We start from the raw sequence: 18435 nt of genomic DNA, 5'->3' as shown, positions 1-18435 counted from the left end.
AATAATTATTATTATTATTATTATTATTATTATTATTATTATTATTATTATTATTTTTATTATCACCTGAACCTTTGACCTCACAGTGGGAGGGGCATTAATGACTCCTGTCCAGTTCTACTGCAGTACTTCCAGTTTCATGTACTTTTACTCCTGTCCATCTGCTCCGTTTTACTTCATGAACCTGATGAAATCTTTCCTTCATGATGGATCTCCTGGTCCATTCAAGTCTGGAATGGTTCAGTTCAGGTCCAGGTCCAGGTCATACCCACATGTACAAATACTACCTGTACTATGGTGTACTCATGGGCTCGGATCAGTGCTACTGAATGTTACTACTGATGGATGAACCAGATGAACTGACGCCTGGATCTGGACCCAAACCCACTGTGGACGTGTCCAATTACTGGGACGGGGGCGTGTCCATGTACTTTCAGGGTAATTTTACCAGTAGATGAAGTAAATTTACCAGTAGATGAAACAATTTTACCTGTAGATTAAGTACTTTTACAAATGACTGATCTCTTTGTTTAAACTGAAGTTTTTACCATAAAGTTATTATTTCTATATTTGTTCCATTTGAGGCAAATATTTAGACATTTATGACATTTAGAATCTTTTGGCAACAAACAAACAAACAAACAAACAAATAAATAAAATCTGTCAAATTGTAGTTTGAAGAATCCTAATCCTGAATCCTGATCTTGATCCTGATCCAAGTCCTGAATCCTGGTTTTGAATCCCGGACCCGGCCCATGTGGTTTTGTTTGAATCCTGGTCTCTCCGGACTCTGGTCCTCCACGGTGGATCCTCTGATCAGGGTCTGCCGGACCCGGTCAGACCTGTCCGGTTCAGGGTCCTCTGGGACCGGCTCCACGTCCCACAGACGTGGTGACGTCACCGAGCCCTCCGGTCTGCGCAGATCCGGCTCAGAGCGGGACCAGCTTAGACCACTTCGGAGCACTAAGCGGACTAAGTTCTCCAGACCCGGTCCTCGTGGACTTCCTGATGTTCTGGTGTTCGGTAGCGGATCAGGACCGTGGTGGGTTCGGTTGAATTGTAGGTTTTGAAAGTCCTGAATCAGGTCCAGGTCCACGTCTCCCCTCGGGGTCACGAACCCGAGGACAAACACGGATCCAGAGGGACCGGGTTTTCGTGAACCTGTTCCTCAGATCCAGTACCTGGACTTTATTATCTTGTCTTTAATTCGGACCAAAGGAGAGACTGGCCCCGTAGGCCCGGATCCACCTGAGTCCACCTGAGTCCACCAACAGGTGAGTCCATGAATCTGGATCCTGGGGGTTTTGTTCTACATATATATATATATATATATATATATATATATATATATATATATATATATATATATATATATATATATATATATATGAAGTGAAAAACAGGAACAAACTGTGAAACTAAAGCCGTGAAAAAACTGACTGGATTCTGTTGGTTTTAAACCTTTAACACTGATTTAATGAGGACTGAAAGAGTTGAAACCTGTTTAACGGCACTGAGGGGACATACACAGACAGACAGACAGACAGACAGACAGGGGACAGAATGTGAAGCAGTTACCCAACAGATAAACACAGATAAAGATGAACTCAAACACCAGGAAACAAACCCCCCAGTCCAGTCCGGTCCAGTCCACCACAGAGGGTCCACTTCCACATATTAAAGACTCAGTTTAATATAAAAACAGTAAAAGCACATGGGCTTGCTTTGTGTCTGTTTCTGTGTTTTAATGGATGAATGAGTGATTAAATGCATCTGAAGACATTTGACGACTAACTATGTGTTATGGTTTTACACAAACTGACACTAAAAATGCAGAATATCATATGATAATAATAATAATAATAATAATAATAATAATAATAATACATGTTTTCTCAGTATTCAGACACTTGCATATTTGTATATGAACTCCAAAACAACATGAAGATGAAGATGAGGAAGATGAGCTATTGTATCTGCAGATTATTACTGACATTATATTTAGTGTAAAAACAGTCACACTAGTCTCCTTTCCATCGTCCATCTGTGCTAAACTTTCCCCAAATTTCCTAAATGTGTTCTAAACAGAAGTGTATAATGTTGGTTTTTCCATTCAATCCCAAATGTGCTGATTAGTTTCTTTCTTCTGGTAGATGTCAGTAGAAGTCATTCCATAAACATGAACATAAATCTGTGTTGTTTTGAATCTAGAATGCTGATTCCCCCTCCATCTCCTACTAAATTCTAAACTGATGTGGTTTCCTGGTGTGTCCACACATACACACACGTTTGGGTTCAACTCTTCTTCTTCTCTTGTTCTAACATCCATCAACATCTGTTTGTTTTGGTCATGTGACTCTAGTTGGACTCAAAGGTCTTTCCATGACAGTTTTGTGTCATATACCAATTTAACTACGAAAAACCACCTGTAACAACAACAACAACTATTCAGAGAAAAACTAGAGTTTGGGTCAAACTGTCATTTTTCTATTAGACACATTTCTATGTTTATATTCACACAGTTTGAAGTTCGATGGAAAATAGACGAATGTAAAACTGTTCATGTGTGCGATGTTTGATGATAGTTTTATTTTTCATATGTTCATCGGATGTTTAGGACGGACACCTCCCACCCTGAGGACACGAGGAGACGAACAGGAAGTCCTGGTGTTTGTATGGTGTTTGTGGTTCCAGATGTACGCAGAGAAGGTGGTGACTGAGGGGAAGATGGGTGAGTCAGGGGCACAGAGATCCTCAGGTGGGAGGGGTTAAAGAGGGAGGGGACCCCTCCAGAACCACAGACCTACAGAACCGCAGAACCACAGCAGCAGCACCACCGTTAAAGGGGCCCACACCCGGACCCTCTAACTCAGACCTGGACCCCCTACATACCCCTTCCCCCCTCCCCTCTTTAACCCCTCCCACTTGAGGGTCTCTGTGTCCCTGACTCACCCAGCTTCCCCTCAGCCCCTCCCCTCTCTAACACCTTCCACCTGAGGGTCTCTTTGCCCCTGACTCACCCATCTTCCCCTCAGTCCTCAGGTGGGAGGGGTTAAAGAGGGAGGGGAGGGGAGGGGAGGGGGGGGGGACTGAGGGGAGGATGGGTGAGTCAGGGGTACAGAGACCCTCAGGTTGGAGGGGTTAAAGAGGGAGGGGGGAAGGGGTATGTAGGGGGTCCAAGTCTGAGTTAGGGGGTCTGGGTGTGGGCCCCTTTAAAGGTGGTGCTGCTGCTGTGGTTCTGTGATTCTGTGGTTCTGCAGGTCTGCAGTTCTGTGGTTCTGCAGCTCTGTGGTTCTGCGGGTCTGCAGTTCTGCGGGTCTGTGTGTTTGTCAGACATGCGTGCGATCCTGTTAAACATTAGCTGGTTGGTTTGAAGCCGCTCGCCTCCTGATCTGGACCTGATTCACATCAGGGTTCTCATGTCTGGACTCAGGTCTGGTTCTGGTTCCACCCGTAGTTCTGGTTAGAACTTCAACTGTTCCATCAATCATAGAAATAAGTCCATGTCACTGCACGTGGTTTTACCTTAAGATGCAGTAAGTTCATTCAGTTTCAGAAACACTGAACCTTCAGCAGACAGAGGTCCGGTCTGGTCCAAATAGAGGTCCAGTCCAGTCCAGATGGAGGTTCGGTCTGGTCCAGTTCAGTCCAGTCTGATCTGGTCTGGTCCAGACAGAGGTCCAGTCCAGTCCAGACTGAGGTCCGGTCTGGTTTCCGGTGGTGGAAGGTTCTGGGTTCTTCAGGTTCCTCCTCCCAGTCCAAACCAAAGACTAAATCCAGAAACAGCGCCCCCTTCCTCTGCAGAACAGATCTAAGCCTGAAGTTCAGGTCCAGTTTCAGAGACTTGGATCCACTGTTTCACACCGTGGTTCTACCGAGTCAGAACCATCTGGATCAACATCAGAACTAAAGAACCTCCAGGTCTCCAGAAGTGTTTTTCTAATTTAATGGATCTGAATGATTTTACTGCACAGTTTAAACTGAGTCTGGAACCAAGTGAACAGATAAAGGTCACCAGAACCACAGGAACATGGACCGGATCCACCACAGTGGACTCTTACCTTCCAGACAGTCAGACGGACCTGGGCTCCTCTGGTTCTTGGGTTCTCTCTGTTTGATGTTCTCTGATGTTCCAGTCATGGAGTTCTGTTCTTCCACCCTTCATCTGCTGATGACAGACCCTGTGGCCCGTTCTGGTCTGTCCTGGTCTCTTCTGGTCTGTCCTGGTCTGTTCAGGTCTGTCTTGGTCTGTTCTGGTCTGTCCTGGACTGACCTGGTCTTTTCTGGTTCAGATCGGGTGGAACAGCCTGTAGTTGTAGAACCCATGTTTACCCAGAATGTGACGTGTTTCTCTGTCATGTGTCAGGAGAACCAATCAGATCCCTGGAGTTCATCCTGAACCTGGGGCAAGTTATCCCCCTGATTCTGTTGTGCTTATTTTTGCTTTGTTGCCATGACAACGTCACCGCTGCGGTGTTCTGAGTCAGAAGTCAGAAGCCTGTTTCCAACCACACCCACATTACAGTCATCCTTAGCTCCACCCACTGTCTGGGTTTGCGTCTCATCAACCAATCACAAGGTTTAGGAAAGTCCACTTTAGAACCAAAAACTAGAATGACTGTGACAAGTAGAACTACCAAGAACTTGTACCAATACCCAAAACTGTTAATACTACAAATACTAGTACTAACAGTGGATATACTACTACTACAAATACTAGTACTACCAGTGGATATACTACTACTACTGCAAATACTAGTTTTACCAGTGGATATACTACTACTACAAATACAGGTATTACCAGTAGATATACTACTACTACAAATACAAGTACTACCAGTGGATATACTACTACCACAAATACAGGTATTACCAGTGGATATACTACTACTACAAATACAGGTATTACCAGTGGATATACTACTACTACAAATACTAGTACTACCAGTGGATATACTACTACTACATATACCAGTACTACCAGTGGATATACTACTACTACAAATACAGGCATTACTAGTGGATATACTACAACTACAAATACAGGCATTACCAGTGGATATACTACTACTACAAATACTAGTACTAACAGTGGACATACTACTACTACAAATACTAGTACTACCAGTGGATATGCTACTACTATATATACTAGTACTACCAGTGGATATACTACTACTACAAATATTAGTATTACCAGTGGATATACTACTACTACAAATACAAGTACTAACAGTGGATATACTACTACTACAAATACAGGTATTACCAGTGGATATACTACTATTACAAATACGGGTATTACCAGTGGATATACTACTACTGCAAATACAGGTATAACCGGTGGATATACTACTACTACAAATACTAGTACTAAGAGTGGATATACTACTACTACAAATACTAGTACTACTAGTGGATATACTACTACTACAAATACTAGTACTAACAGTGGATATACTACTACTACAAATACTAGTACTAACAGTGGACATACTACTACTACAAATACTAGTACTACCAGTGGATATGCTACTACTATATATACTAGTACTACCAGTGGATATACTACTACTACAAATATTAGTATTACCAGTGGATATACTACTACTACAAATACAAGTACTAACAGTGGATATACTACTACTACAAATACAGGTATTACCAGTGGATATACTACTACTACAAATAACGGGTATTACCAGTGGATATACTACTACTGCAAATACAAGTACTCACAGTGGATATACTACTACTACAAATATAGGTATTACCAGTGGATATACTACTACTACAAATACTAGTACTAACAGTGGATATACTACTACTACAAATACTAGTACTAACAGTGGACATACTACTACTTCAAATACTAGTATTAACAGTGGATATACTACTACTACAAATACAGGTATTACCAGTGGATATACTACTACTACAAATACTAGTACTAACAGTGGATATACTACTACTACAAATACTAGTACTAAGAGTGGATACACTACTACTACAAATACTAGTACTACCAGTGGATATGCTACTACTATATATACAAGTACTACCAGTGGATATACTACTACAACAAATATTAGTATTACCAGTGGATATACTACTACTACAAATACAAGTACTAACAGTGGATATACTACTACTACAAATACAGGTATTACCAGTGGATATACTACTGCTACAAATACGGGTATTACCAGTGGATATACTACTACTACAAATACAAGTACTCACAGTGGATATACTACTACTGCAAATATAGGTATTACCAGTGGATATACTACTACTACAAATATGGGTATTACCAGTGGATATACTACTACAACAAATACTAGTACTACCAGTGGATATACTTCTACTGCAAATACAGGTATAACCGGTGGATATACTACTACTACAAATACTAGTACTAAGAGTGGATATACTACTACTACAAATACTAGTACTACTAGTGGATACACTACTACTACAAATACAAGTATTAACAGTGGATATACTACTACTACAAATACAACTATTAACAGTGGATATACTACTACTACAAATACAAGTATTAACAGTGGATATACTACTACTACTGTAACTGTTAGTACTAATAATAGAAAAGGAACAGAGAGGAGGACAGACAAGAGAAGGAGGAGTAAGTGACCTGGAGCTGCTCGTATTGTGGCCAGATGATTAGGTACAGCTGTGAACAGGTGGCGCTGATGGGTGTGGTCAGGTGAGGGAGAGGAGAGCAACAATTCATGCTGGGAAAACTGAAGTTATATATAATAATATCATAATATCACATGAACATACAGTATAGTTGATAATTATCTGCAAACAGGAGCAGAAATCTGAAGTACCAGAGAATGGAAGTACTGGTGTATTTGTACTACAGTTCCACTAAAGTACTGCTGTAAAAGTATTTAAAGGACAGTATTCCTCTGAAGGAACAGAAACGGAACCACATGAGAACCTAAAAGATGATCCACCACCATCCAAACCACCTACAAAACCTGATTTTATGTCATTTACTGTATTTTTGTGTTTTTTTTTTGTTTTTTTTTACATCCATCTCTGTCGTTTTAATCTCATCTTTTTTGTGTTTTTTGTCTTGTGTTTTTATGTTTCAGCTCATATACTCTTCTCCCTCTTCTTCTCCTTCTCTTTCTCCTTCTCCTTCTCCTTCTTCTTCTGTGTTTATCAGTGTATTCAGATTCTTTCAGTTCATTTTCCTCTGATGACTCTCAGTCGTTCTTTTCCACCCACGTCTCTGTTCTGACTTTGTGGACAATTGACACACACACACACACACACACACATCCAGGTGGAGGACAGCATCTCAGGTGCAGACTCTGGACAATAGAGCACTTGTTCTGTCCTGCGACGTGATTGGTTGGACCAGGTGGGGGGGATGTGGGGGTGGGGGGTGAGCAGGAAGGAGGAAGAAAGGAGCTGTGGGAGCAGGGAGGTGAGCCTCTGGAAACCTGGGCCTGGAAACCAGGGCCTGGACCCGGACCTGGGCCGTTGGATCCGGACTGTGACTCGGTCTAGAAGTCAAACATTGAAACCACAGCCGTATGATGGGGGGGCGGGGGGGCAGTGGAGGGGGGGCTGTAACCATGGGTCTGTGTAAGTGGAGAGAGGAGATGATGTCAGCAGATAGAAGAGGAAAGTGAAGGTCAGTGGATCAGTGGGCGTCGGGTTTCTGGGATAAAAACGTTCATTTATGGGACGGTCGTTCAACACCAGAGCCTTTTCAGCACAATGAGGCGTTCACTGCCCCTGGTAAAAACCGGACCTAACCGACACTGGACCAAACTGACACTGAACCAAACCAATACTGGACCAAACCAACACTGGACCAAACCGACACTGGACCAAACTGACACTAGACCAAACCACACACTGAAGTCTAGACGCTCGAATGAAAAATGGATCAGTTGTTTTGGTGATAATTCATGTTCTAAGATTTAAGAAAACAGGGAACACAGAAGACAGCGTCCTCAGTGTTTGATCAAAAACCTTAATGTACTGAATTTTCAGAAAAAAACAACGGAACGTTTTGACAAGAAGTTGGGGTTTATGAACCCTCTGGTGTGTTCAGTGGTGGTTCCTCTGGTGGTTCCTCTGATGTGTTCAGTGGCGGTTCCTCTGGTGCTTCCTCTGGTGTGTTCAGTGGTGGTTCCTCTGGTGGTTCCTCTGATGTGTTCAGTGGTGGTTCCTCTGGTGGTTCCTCTGGTGTGTTCAGTGGTGGTTCCTTTGGTGTTTCCTCTGGTGTGTTCAGTGGTGGTTCCTTTGGTGTTTCCTCTGGTGTGTTCAGTGGTGGTTCCTCTGATGTGTTCAGTGGCGGTTCCTCTGGTGCTTCCTCTGGTGTGTTCAGTGGTGGTTCCTCTGGTGGTTCCTCTGATGTGTTCAGTGGTGGTTCCTCTGGTGGTTCCTCTGGTGTGTTCAGTGGCGGTTCCTCTGGTGGTTCCTCTGGTGTGTTCAGTGGTGGTTCCTCTGGTGGTTCCTCTGGTGGTTCCTCTGGTGGTTCCTCTGGTGTGTTCAGTGGTGGTTCCTCTGGTGTTTCCTCTGGTGTGTTCAGTGGTGGTTCCTCTGGTGGTTCCTCTGGTGTGTTTAGTGGTGGTTCCTCTGGTGCGTTCACACCCTGTCAAATACCATGTACTGAGGGTTAGGGGTTAGAGTTAGAGAAATGTAGAAATGTGATGAAAACCTTTTAACTGGAGTGTGTTGAGATGGAACCGGGCATGGCTGGATGTGCTCTGTGACCTTTGACCTTTTGTGTCCTTCCATTATGTGCTCTGTGACCTTTGACCTTGTGTGTCCTTCCATTATGTCCAGTTCTTTCCTGACACATGGACATATTCATTTCTCCTGTTTCACTGGTTTCAGAAACAGCCTGTTTTCAGTGATGGTGTCATTTTCAGTGTGTGTTTACTGTGTCCATATAAATCAAATACAGTATATGGATTAAAGAACATGTAAAGGTATTATCGATCAGTTATTGATCAGTTTGAAGTCAGAGTCAGGTGCTGGTTTGTTCCACTAAGGACCAGGTGTAATTAATGAGGGGAATTAAACAAAGACCTCATTAATATGATAATATACAATCCAAGTCCTACTCAAAAAACACTTTAAAATGTTGATATAAATAATAATCTGAACTTCACAGTAACATAAATAGTTTTTACTCATTTAACTGCATTAAATATTTCATTAAAGTAATGTTGTGTGTCTGTTGCGTGTTTGTTTTGTTGCTCATATTGTACAGTAAACACATCTGCACTGACAACAACAGTTACAATAATAATAATAATAATAATAATAATACTAGAAGGGACACAGGTTTGATTTTAGTTTTTATACGGACAGTGGTTGAAGTCTAAGCTGATGCAGTAAAAACCTGCAGAGTTCACAAAGTGCATTTGTTTTGCTGGTTTTCCTCCCTGTATGAGTCCCTCTCAGACCTGGTGTCCCTCCCAGACCTGGTGTCCCTCCCAGACCTGGTGTCCATCCCAGACCTGGTGTCCCTCTCAGACCTGGTGTCCCTACCAGACCTGGTATCCCTCTCAGACCTGTGTTTTGTGGACTGCAGGTCAGGTCTTGGTGTTGGATCATCAGGTCTGGACATGGACAATGTCCTAGTCCGGATCCGTGTGTGCAGGACTTTAGACTGTATTGATTGTGTGTCGGTGGTTTGTCCTTTGTATCGGTGCCAGTTCATGTCCTGTTCTTCTGTCCTTTGGCTCACAGAGCTGAAACCACCTGTTTACCTTCATGTGTCCACATTCTGCAACTCTGTTCAGCTCCTGTTGTGTGTTTGTTGTGTGTGTGATCATGTGTGTGTCTGTTGTGTGCTCATATGTGTGTGTCTGTTGTGTGTCTGGTATGTGTGTGATCATGTGTGTGTCTGTTGTGTGTGATCATATGTGTGTGTCTGTTGTGTGATCATATGTATGTGTCTGTTGTGTGTGCGATCATGTGTGTGTCTGTTGTGTGCTCATATGTGTGTGTCTGTTGTGTGCTCATATGTGTGTGTCTGCAGGTAACAGGGGCATATCGCTGACCTGTGTGTTGACTCCGTGTCGTGTGGTCGGGGTCTGTGTGATGCTTGTGACCGTGGGCGCCACCGCTGCCGCTGTCTGGGCCGTAGGTCAGACCTCATTCCTGTTCACATGGCGTCCGCAGGTTTGTGTCTCTGTGTTTCACTGACGTGTTGTGCTGTTCTTTCTATAGTTACGTACTGTACGATGGATGAAGACACGGGGCTGTATGATGGTGAGTAACACACTGACACTTTCAGACCGTCACATGTCTGCGGCGATGGACGCATCCCTCACACACGTGTCTTGTGTGTGGCTCGTGTCCATGTAGGTCTCAGTATTGGGTTGATGTTCAGTCTTTCCATCAGTAGATGGTTCCGTCGCTGATGTTAGAACCTCCTCAGATCATCAGAAACATGGTGTTGGGTTCACGTTAGCGTCACACCGACACTCCGTTTCCTCTCAGTTCAGGTAAACTCCGCCGACCAGCGCCTCCGGGTGTTCGACTCCGCGCAGAAGAGGTGGCGCCAGGTCTGTTCCTCTTCGGCCAATCAGATGCTGGCGAGCATCAGCTGTGAGGAAGTGGGTTTTGTCAGGTGAGTCGATGCCGGCTGTTCCGCTGCTGTGGTTTGACGTGTTTTCACTGACGCCCTCTTTGTTTCAGCGTGGTGAACTACTCGGTTACCGCAGTAACAGACGCCAGTGGAGATGGAGGAGAGTTCTTCTGCATCCGACAGGAGGAGCTCAGCTACGGCAAGAAGATCAAGGACTCGCTGTTCCCATGGTAACAGACTCCTCCCACCATTGTGTCCTCTGTCCTTGTGTTTCCTGTCCGTCATCAGTTGTTTCTGTTGTTTCAGTGACTGTGAAAGTCGAGAAGTCCTCACTCTGCTGTGCCAAGGTAAGAAAAGATGGACGGACACTCCCCCACATGACTCCGCCCTCTGTCACATGACCCCACCCTCTGTCACATGACTCGGGCCTCTGTCACATGACTCCACCCTCTGTAACATGACTGTCATGTTGCTGTTTCTTTTCCATGTATTTGTTCTTCTGCCGTTGATTCACAAGATCCACCTGGTTCAGATCCATCTGGATCAGATCTAGATGTATGTGGTTCAGATCCGCTTCATGCTTTGGCTGGAAAGGGAGGGACACGGTCACAGACATGTGTGTGATACAGGGGGAGGAGTCAAGTGTGGTTTCATAGAACAACAATCTGCCCCGCCCCCCTGAAGGGTGTCCACTGTGATGTTTGACTGTGGTGGTTGCTGACTGGCTGTTGGTATGTCCAGCCCCTCCCAGACTAACTCTTCTTTGAGGATTAGTCTGACTGTGGGTAGTTGTACTCTCCCTGATCAGCTGACCTCCTCTCTGTGCGGTCAGACTGCGGGAGACGGAGCTTCGCTGCAGACCGTATCGTGGGCGGTGTCGACGCCAGGCAGGGCAGTTGGCCGTGGCAGGTCAGTCTGCAGTACGACGGCGTCCATCAGTGTGGAGGCTCTATCATCTCCAACCGCTGGATCGTATCTGCGGCTCACTGCTTCCCCGAGTAAGAACCATCTACCGGACCTGAACCATTTAACCCTGACCCTGGTACTAACCCTGACCCTGTTCCTGACCCTGTTCCTGACCCTGACCCTGGTACTAACCCTGACCCTGTTCTTGACCCTGTTCCTGTTCATGACCCTGACCCTATTCCTGACCCTGGTACTAACCCTGATCCTGGTACTAACCCTGACCCTGGTACTAACCCTGACCCTGTTCCTGACCCTGTTCCTGACCCTGACCCTGGTACTAACCCTGACCCTGGCACTAACCCTGACCTTGTTCCTGACCCTGTTCCTGACCCTGACCCTGTTCTTGACCCTGTTTTTAACCTTGGTCCTAACAATATCCCTGTTCATTAGACGGTACCGCTTCGTGAACCGATGGCGTGTTCTTCTTGGATCCATCTATAACAAACCTGTTAACGCCAATGTGGCCGAGGTCAAGACCATCGTCTACCACAGCAGCTACCTGCCCTTCGTGGACGCCAACATCGACGACAACAGCAGGGACATCGCCGTGTTGGCATTGACTCAGCCTCTGACGTTCAATGGTAAGAAAACGCCTTAACCTTTTTTTTGTGTGTGTTTGTGTTTTTGTATGTTTTATGTGTGTTTTTTATGTTTTATGTGTATTTTTATGAGTTTTTGTATATTTTATGTGTTTTATGTGTTTTTGTATGTTTTATGTGTGTTTTTGATTGTTTTATGTGCATTTTTATGTTTTTGTATGTTTTATATATTTTATGAGTGTTTTTGTGTGTTTTATGTGTATTTTTATGTGTTTTTGTATGTTTTATGGGTGTTTTTGTATATTTCATGTGTGTTTTTATGTGTTTTTGTATGTTTTGTGTGGTTTTTATGTTTTATGTGTATTTTTATGTGTTTTTGTATATTTTATGTGTTTTTATGTTTTTCATGTTTTTCTATGTTTATGTGTGTTTTATGTGTGTTTTATGTGTGTTTTTGTTTGTTTTATGTACATTTTTATGTGTTTTTGTATGTTTTATATATGATTTATGAGTGTTTTCGTGTGTTTTATGTGTATTTTTATGTGTTTTTGTATGTTTTGTGTGTTTTTATGTGTTTTTGTATGTTTTATGTGTGTTTTTATGTTTTTGTATGTTTTATGTTTTTTATGTGTGTTTTGTATGTTTAAGTGTGTTTTTATGTGTTTTTGTTTGTTTTTGTGTGGTTTATATGTGTTTTTCATGTGTTTTTGTATGTTTTATGTGTGTTTATGTGTGTTTTTATGTGTTTTTGTGTGTTTTATGTGAGTTTTTATTTGTTTTATGTTTGTTTTTGTTTGTTTTATGTGTGTTTTTGTGTGGTTTATGTGTGTTTTTCATGTGATTTTGTATGGTTTATGTGTATTTTGTGTGTTTTTGTTTGTTTAATGTGTGCTTTCATGCATTTTCCTGTACTTCCTGTGTTTTCAGAGTACGTCCAGCCCGTGTGCCTGCCGGCGTACGGTCAGAGGCTGGTTGACGGACAGATGGGGACGGTGACAGGTTGGGGAAACGTGGGATACTACGGTCAGTCCACGTTCCACCGTTCGTTTTGACCTCTGACCTCTACACTGTCCGCAGTTAGCCAGTGCCTAATGTGGATCCCTGTGGTTCTCCTCAGGTCATCTGGCCGACGTCCTCCAGGAGGCCAACGTCCCCATCATCAGCGACGCCGTCTGCAACGCCCCGGACTATTACGACAACCAGATCACCACCAGTATGTTCTGTGCCGGATACGAGAAAGGAGGCACCGACGCCTGTCAGGTCAGCTGGCAGAGGTCAAAGGTCAAATGTGTCAAAGGTCCAATGTGTACGGGGTGGGGGGGACGTCCTGTCCTGTCTTCGGACGTCCTGTCGTGTCTGTGGACATCCTGTCCTGTCTGTGGACGTTCTGTCCTTTCTGTGGACGTCCTATCCTGTCTGTGGACACCCTGTCTGTGGATGTCCTGTCCTGGCTGTGGACGTCCTGTCCTGTCTGTGGATGTTCTGTCCTGTCTGTGGACATCCTGTCCTGTCTATTGATGTCCTGTCTGTGGACATCCTGTCCTGTCTGTGGATGTCCTGTATGTGGACGTCCTGTCCTGTCTGTGGATGTCCTGACCTGTCTGTGGACGTGCTATCCTGTCTGTGGACATCCTGTCCCGTTTTGTCTTTGGACATCCTGTCCTGTCTGTGGATGTCCTGTCCTGTCTGTGAATATCCTGTCCTGTCAGGTGGATGTTCTACCTGACTCTGGATGTCCTGACCTGACTGTGGACGTCCTGTCCTGCCTGTGGATGTCCTGTCCAGTCTGTGAATGTTCTGTCCTGTCTGTGGATGTCCTGTCTGAGGACGTTCTGTCCTGTCTGTGGATGTCCTGTTCTGTCTGTGGACGTCCTACCTGACTATGGATGTCCTGTCCAGTCTGTGAATGTCCTGTCCTGTCTGTGGACGTCCTGTCCTGTCTGTGGACATCCTGTCCTGACTGTGGGCGTCCTGTGTGGTTTCAGGGGGATAGCGGTGGTCCTTTTGTGGCAGAGGACTGTTTGTCCAAGACCATCCGGTATCGTCTTCTGGGTGTGGTGAGCTGGGGGACGGGCTGTGCCATGCCCAAAAAGCCTGGCGTCTACACCCGAGTGTCCCGGTTCCTGCCCTGGATCTCCACCGCCATGAGAGTAAGAACATCCCTGACCAGCCGTGTCATTAGTCTGTGGTTGTCCTCCCGTCCTTTGTGTCCTTACGCTCAGTGAAGCTAAAGTAAGGCAGGTGTTTGGATCCAGACCCGGTTTGGTCAGTAGACGCTGCTCCATAAAACCCTGTCCTCCACTGAGCGTTTGGAATCATTCTGGACTCATCGTTCTCATTTGGACCGGGTCCATCTTCATTAATCAGATCTCAGGTCCAACAGAACCTCTGACCTCCACCTGATCAGGTTTGATTGAGAGGTCTATATAAGGTCAACAGATCAACTCACTATATGTGAAATGTTACTCCGTTCTTCGTAAGCTAGCACTTAAGGTAACACTTAGCATTAGCTCACCTCTGACCTCACTGGGTCTCATAGCTCCGCCCCTTTTGTCATGTTTCTTGGTTGTGTTGGTTGTGTTGGTTCTGTTCAGACCTGATGAAACTGACTCAGATGGTGAATGTTTATCAAGACGTCTATCGGACAGACTTGGATTTTCCGACATCCGTGTCGTGGCTCCGTTTGGGCCTGTGTCTAATCCGGACCTCGGTACCACCTCAGGTTCTGGTGGACTGGACAGAACCACCGTGACTCCACATAGATACTGTTGAACCCAAATGCAGCCGTTGTCCTGCTGATGTTCTGTTGGAGAACCTTGTAGAAACTGAAGTTGTACTTGTGCGTCTTCTGTCCTCAGAACTACCAGAACTCCCCAGGCTTCCACAAACTGGCCCGGACATGAGGCTCCGCCTCCACTGCCTGGTACTGGCTCAACTCCACCTCACTCTACTCCACTGTTTGGTTCGTCCAGAACCTGGAACCTGATACTGGTTCTGGTTTCTCACACCCCTCGGGTTTTCACTGTGTCACCGTTAATGAACCGAACAAACCCGCTGAGTTCTGACGTCTCGTATCATCAGCACCTGCTCGATGTCCTTCACTGTTCCTGTGTGTGGGTTTGAAGATGGTGTTGCTATGACGACCAGACGAATCGAACCAAATCTGCACCGGAACACGAAGAACCTGGTACCCGACGCAAGTGGAGTCAAATACAAAAGAGTCAAATACAGTAGAGTATAATACAAAAGAGCCAAATACAAAAGAGTCAAATACAGTACAATCAAATACAAAAGAGTCAAATAGAGTAGAGTCAAATAGAGTAGAGTCAAATATAGTAGCGTCAAATACAGTCGAGTCAAATACAGTCGAGTCAAATACAATAGAGTCAAATACAGCTGTCAAATACAAAAGCATCACATACAGTACAGTCAAATACAGTACAGTCAAATAAATACAATAGAGTCAAATACAGTAGAGTTAAATATAAAAGAGTCAAATACAAAAGAGTTGAATACAGTAGAGTCAAATACAAAAGAGTCAAATACATTGCAGTCAAATGCAAAAGAGTCAAATATAGTAGAGTCAAATACAGTAGGGTCAAATACAAAAGAGTCAAATACTGAAGAGTCAAATACAATAGAGTCAAATACAGCAGAGTCAAACACTAAAGAGTCAAATACAGTAGAGCCAAATACAAAAGAGTCAGATATAGTAGAGTCAAATACAAAAGAGTCAAATACAGTAGAGTCAAATACTGAAGAGTCAAATTCAATAGAGTCAAATACAGTAGAGTCAAATATAGTACAGACAAATACAGTAGAGTCAAATAAAAAAGACTCAAATACAGTAGAGTCAAATACAGTACAGTCAAATATGAGAGTCAAATACAGTCGAGTCAAATACAAAAGAGTCAAATACAAAAGAGTCAAATACATTACAGTTAAATATATTAGAGTCAAATACATCAGAGTCAAATACAGTAGAGTGAAATGTATTATTGGTATTATTGTAGTCAAATACAATGGAGTTGAATAGAGTTGATGCAGTGCCATGCGGTGGAAACATCTGGTTGGACAGTAGAGGACGGTAGAGGACATCTCCTGCTCATTAAGGTCCAACGTCCCCATTCTGTCCTTAAACTAACTGTGTCCACCTCCTCAATGTGACTCTGCTATAAAACAGACTCAACTGAGAAATGAAGAAAAACATTTACTCACCTGTAACAGTGATGATGCTCGTCCTAACGTGTCCATGTGTCTTTGTCTACAGTCCCAGATGTCCCCGTCAGTAAACACAGGGTTAAACAAGTCTGTAATACACTCATGTCTGTAAGTTTTTGGACGGCAACTCTACTGTTGAATGCTGTTCATGTCCACAGTGGATCTGAAATCCAAACATCCACCCTTAACCCTTAAAGATCCAAACGTCCACCTTTAACCCTTAAAGACCCAAACGTCCACCTTTAACCCTTAAAGATCCAAACGTCCACCTTTAACCCTTAAAGACCCAAACGTCCACCTTTAACCCTTAAAGACCCAAATGTCCACCTTTAACCCTTAAGACCCAAATGTCCACCTTTAACCCATAAAGACCTGAACGTCCACCTTTAGCCCTTAAAGACCCAAACGTCCGCCTTTAACCCTTAAAGACCCAAATGTCCACCTTTAGCCCTTGAAGACCCAAACATCCACCTTTAACCTTAAAGACCCAAATGTCCACCTTTAACCCTTAAAGACCCGAACGTCCACCTTTAACCCTTAAAGACCCAAACGTCCGCCTTTAACCCTTAAGACCCAAACGTCCACCTTTAGCCCTTAAAGACCCAAACGTCCACATTAACCCTTAAAGACCCAAACATCCACCTTTAACCCATAAAGACCCAAATGTCCACCTTTAACCCTTAAAGACCCAAACGTCCACCTTTAACCTAAACCATCTACTGATCTAAACTGTTTAATACCTGTTGATCCACTAATTCTATCAATCCATGTCAATAATTGGTGTGAAATACAGTTCTTCATCTTCTCATGGCCATCAGATATGACCCATTTGGACATTCATAGGCTCAGTAGTTACCATGGAAACACTGTCATCTTCTCCAACACTGATTCACCAGTAAAACCCATCGAGTTGGATCAATGCCAGTGGATGGACACACTGGGTTTCTGTTCAGTTAATGACAGATTGGACTGAAAAAGACACTGTTTATTCAGTTTTTACTCTCGGCCACAGGGTATTTTCATCAGTTGGTTGTCCGTCCATCTCTCTGTCTGTCTGTCTGTCTGTCCAGTATGTGTAAAACCTTTGTCATGCACCAGTGGTTTTCTGCCATGGGGGTGCAGCAGATAGTCAGCAGTGATCAGGTGGGCGGGTCCCCTGTCCCTGTCTCACAGCTTTATCCAAATGTCCTCCACATCTAGGTCTAGGTCTGATCTAAGGGTGTATTCACACCAGGAAAGTTCGATAGTCCACTTGCTTTGGGCCGGACCAAATGTGTTTTTTCTTTTTCCTTTTTTTTTTTTTTTTGGTGCGGTTCACTTTCACATTGTACATTTTTGTAAGTGGACCAAAATCTATAAACAAAACCACGTGTGCTGAGGTCATTCAGCCATTGGACAGAAATGAGCAGTGTCGATTGAAGTGCTCAGTCCAAAGTGAAAGAAGAGGATCATGGAAATTTTGCATGCTGTTTTTGTTATCGTCATAGCGATATGCTTTTTACAGATGCAGATGTTTGCACAAATGTTTGAGCAGCAGGAGCGTTTCATGCAACGTCAGGTTTACAATATTGTAGAATTCATTTCTCAACGACAAAGACAAAGACAGACGACTACGGAGGACAGCGCTCGTGTGCAAATCATGTTGTGACTGTCGCTCTTCTTCATGCATGACGTAAAAGGTATGTAGTATATCAAAAGACTGTTATAAAAAAGCATCAGTGCTACATACTGCTTACCTATGTGTAGCTATCCTATATCCGTTCAGTTTAGCCAGGAACAAAATTCCTTAACGCAGGTAAAGTTTGCCAGGGGTGATGAAGTCGTTTATTATTTTTCTTTTCAAGCACAACAGACAAATTTAACCTGAGTTCTGAAAATGAAATGTCCGCATGTTGCTGTTTTGCTTAAGCACTGAATCCAACCCATACCCACACTGAAGCTCAATTACCAGGTACATAAACAAAAATGATACTGGCTTTGACCTCTGCCTTTCTACAGTGACAATATGAACTAATAATGCACTAATACACAACAGTAAAAAAAAAAAAACAACTGTTTCGATTGGGTCCGGGCTGCTTTCACACCTCTGCTTTCACACCTCAAACGAACCGCACC

General features: G+C 43.8%; 1 protein-coding gene across 2 annotated transcripts; it reads left to right on the top strand.

Moving 5' to 3' along the window:
* Nucleotides 1-1218: 1218 nt before the first annotated feature.
* On the top strand, nt 1219-16536 carry hpn (hepsin). Of its 2 annotated transcripts, XM_030157339.1 has the most exons (13): nt 1219-1274; nt 2618-2731; nt 10043-10150; nt 10234-10275; nt 10507-10636; nt 10705-10824; nt 10901-10941; nt 11427-11592; nt 11951-12141; nt 13027-13122; nt 13217-13359; nt 14085-14249; nt 14958-16536. In XM_030157339.1, the coding sequence occupies exons 2-13, from the start codon at nt 2695-2697 to the stop codon at nt 15000-15002; spliced, it is 1284 nt and encodes a 427-aa protein (XP_030013199.1). In that variant the 5' UTR covers nt 1219-1274; nt 2618-2694; the 3' UTR covers nt 15003-16536. The 2 variants fall into 2 exon arrangements, with proteins under 2 accessions (XP_030013199.1, XP_030013200.1); XM_030157340.1 differs by lacking the exon at nt 10043-10150.
* The last annotated feature ends 1899 nt before the right edge of the window (nt 16537-18435 follow it).

Source organism: Sphaeramia orbicularis, chromosome 16, assembly GCF_902148855.1.
Source record: "Sphaeramia orbicularis chromosome 16, fSphaOr1.1, whole genome shotgun sequence".
In the NCBI taxonomy this organism is placed as follows: Eukaryota; Metazoa; Chordata; class Actinopteri; order Kurtiformes; family Apogonidae; genus Sphaeramia; species Sphaeramia orbicularis.
Note: the sequence above shows the minus strand (reverse complement) of the source record. Positions and strands in the feature narration are given on the sequence as shown.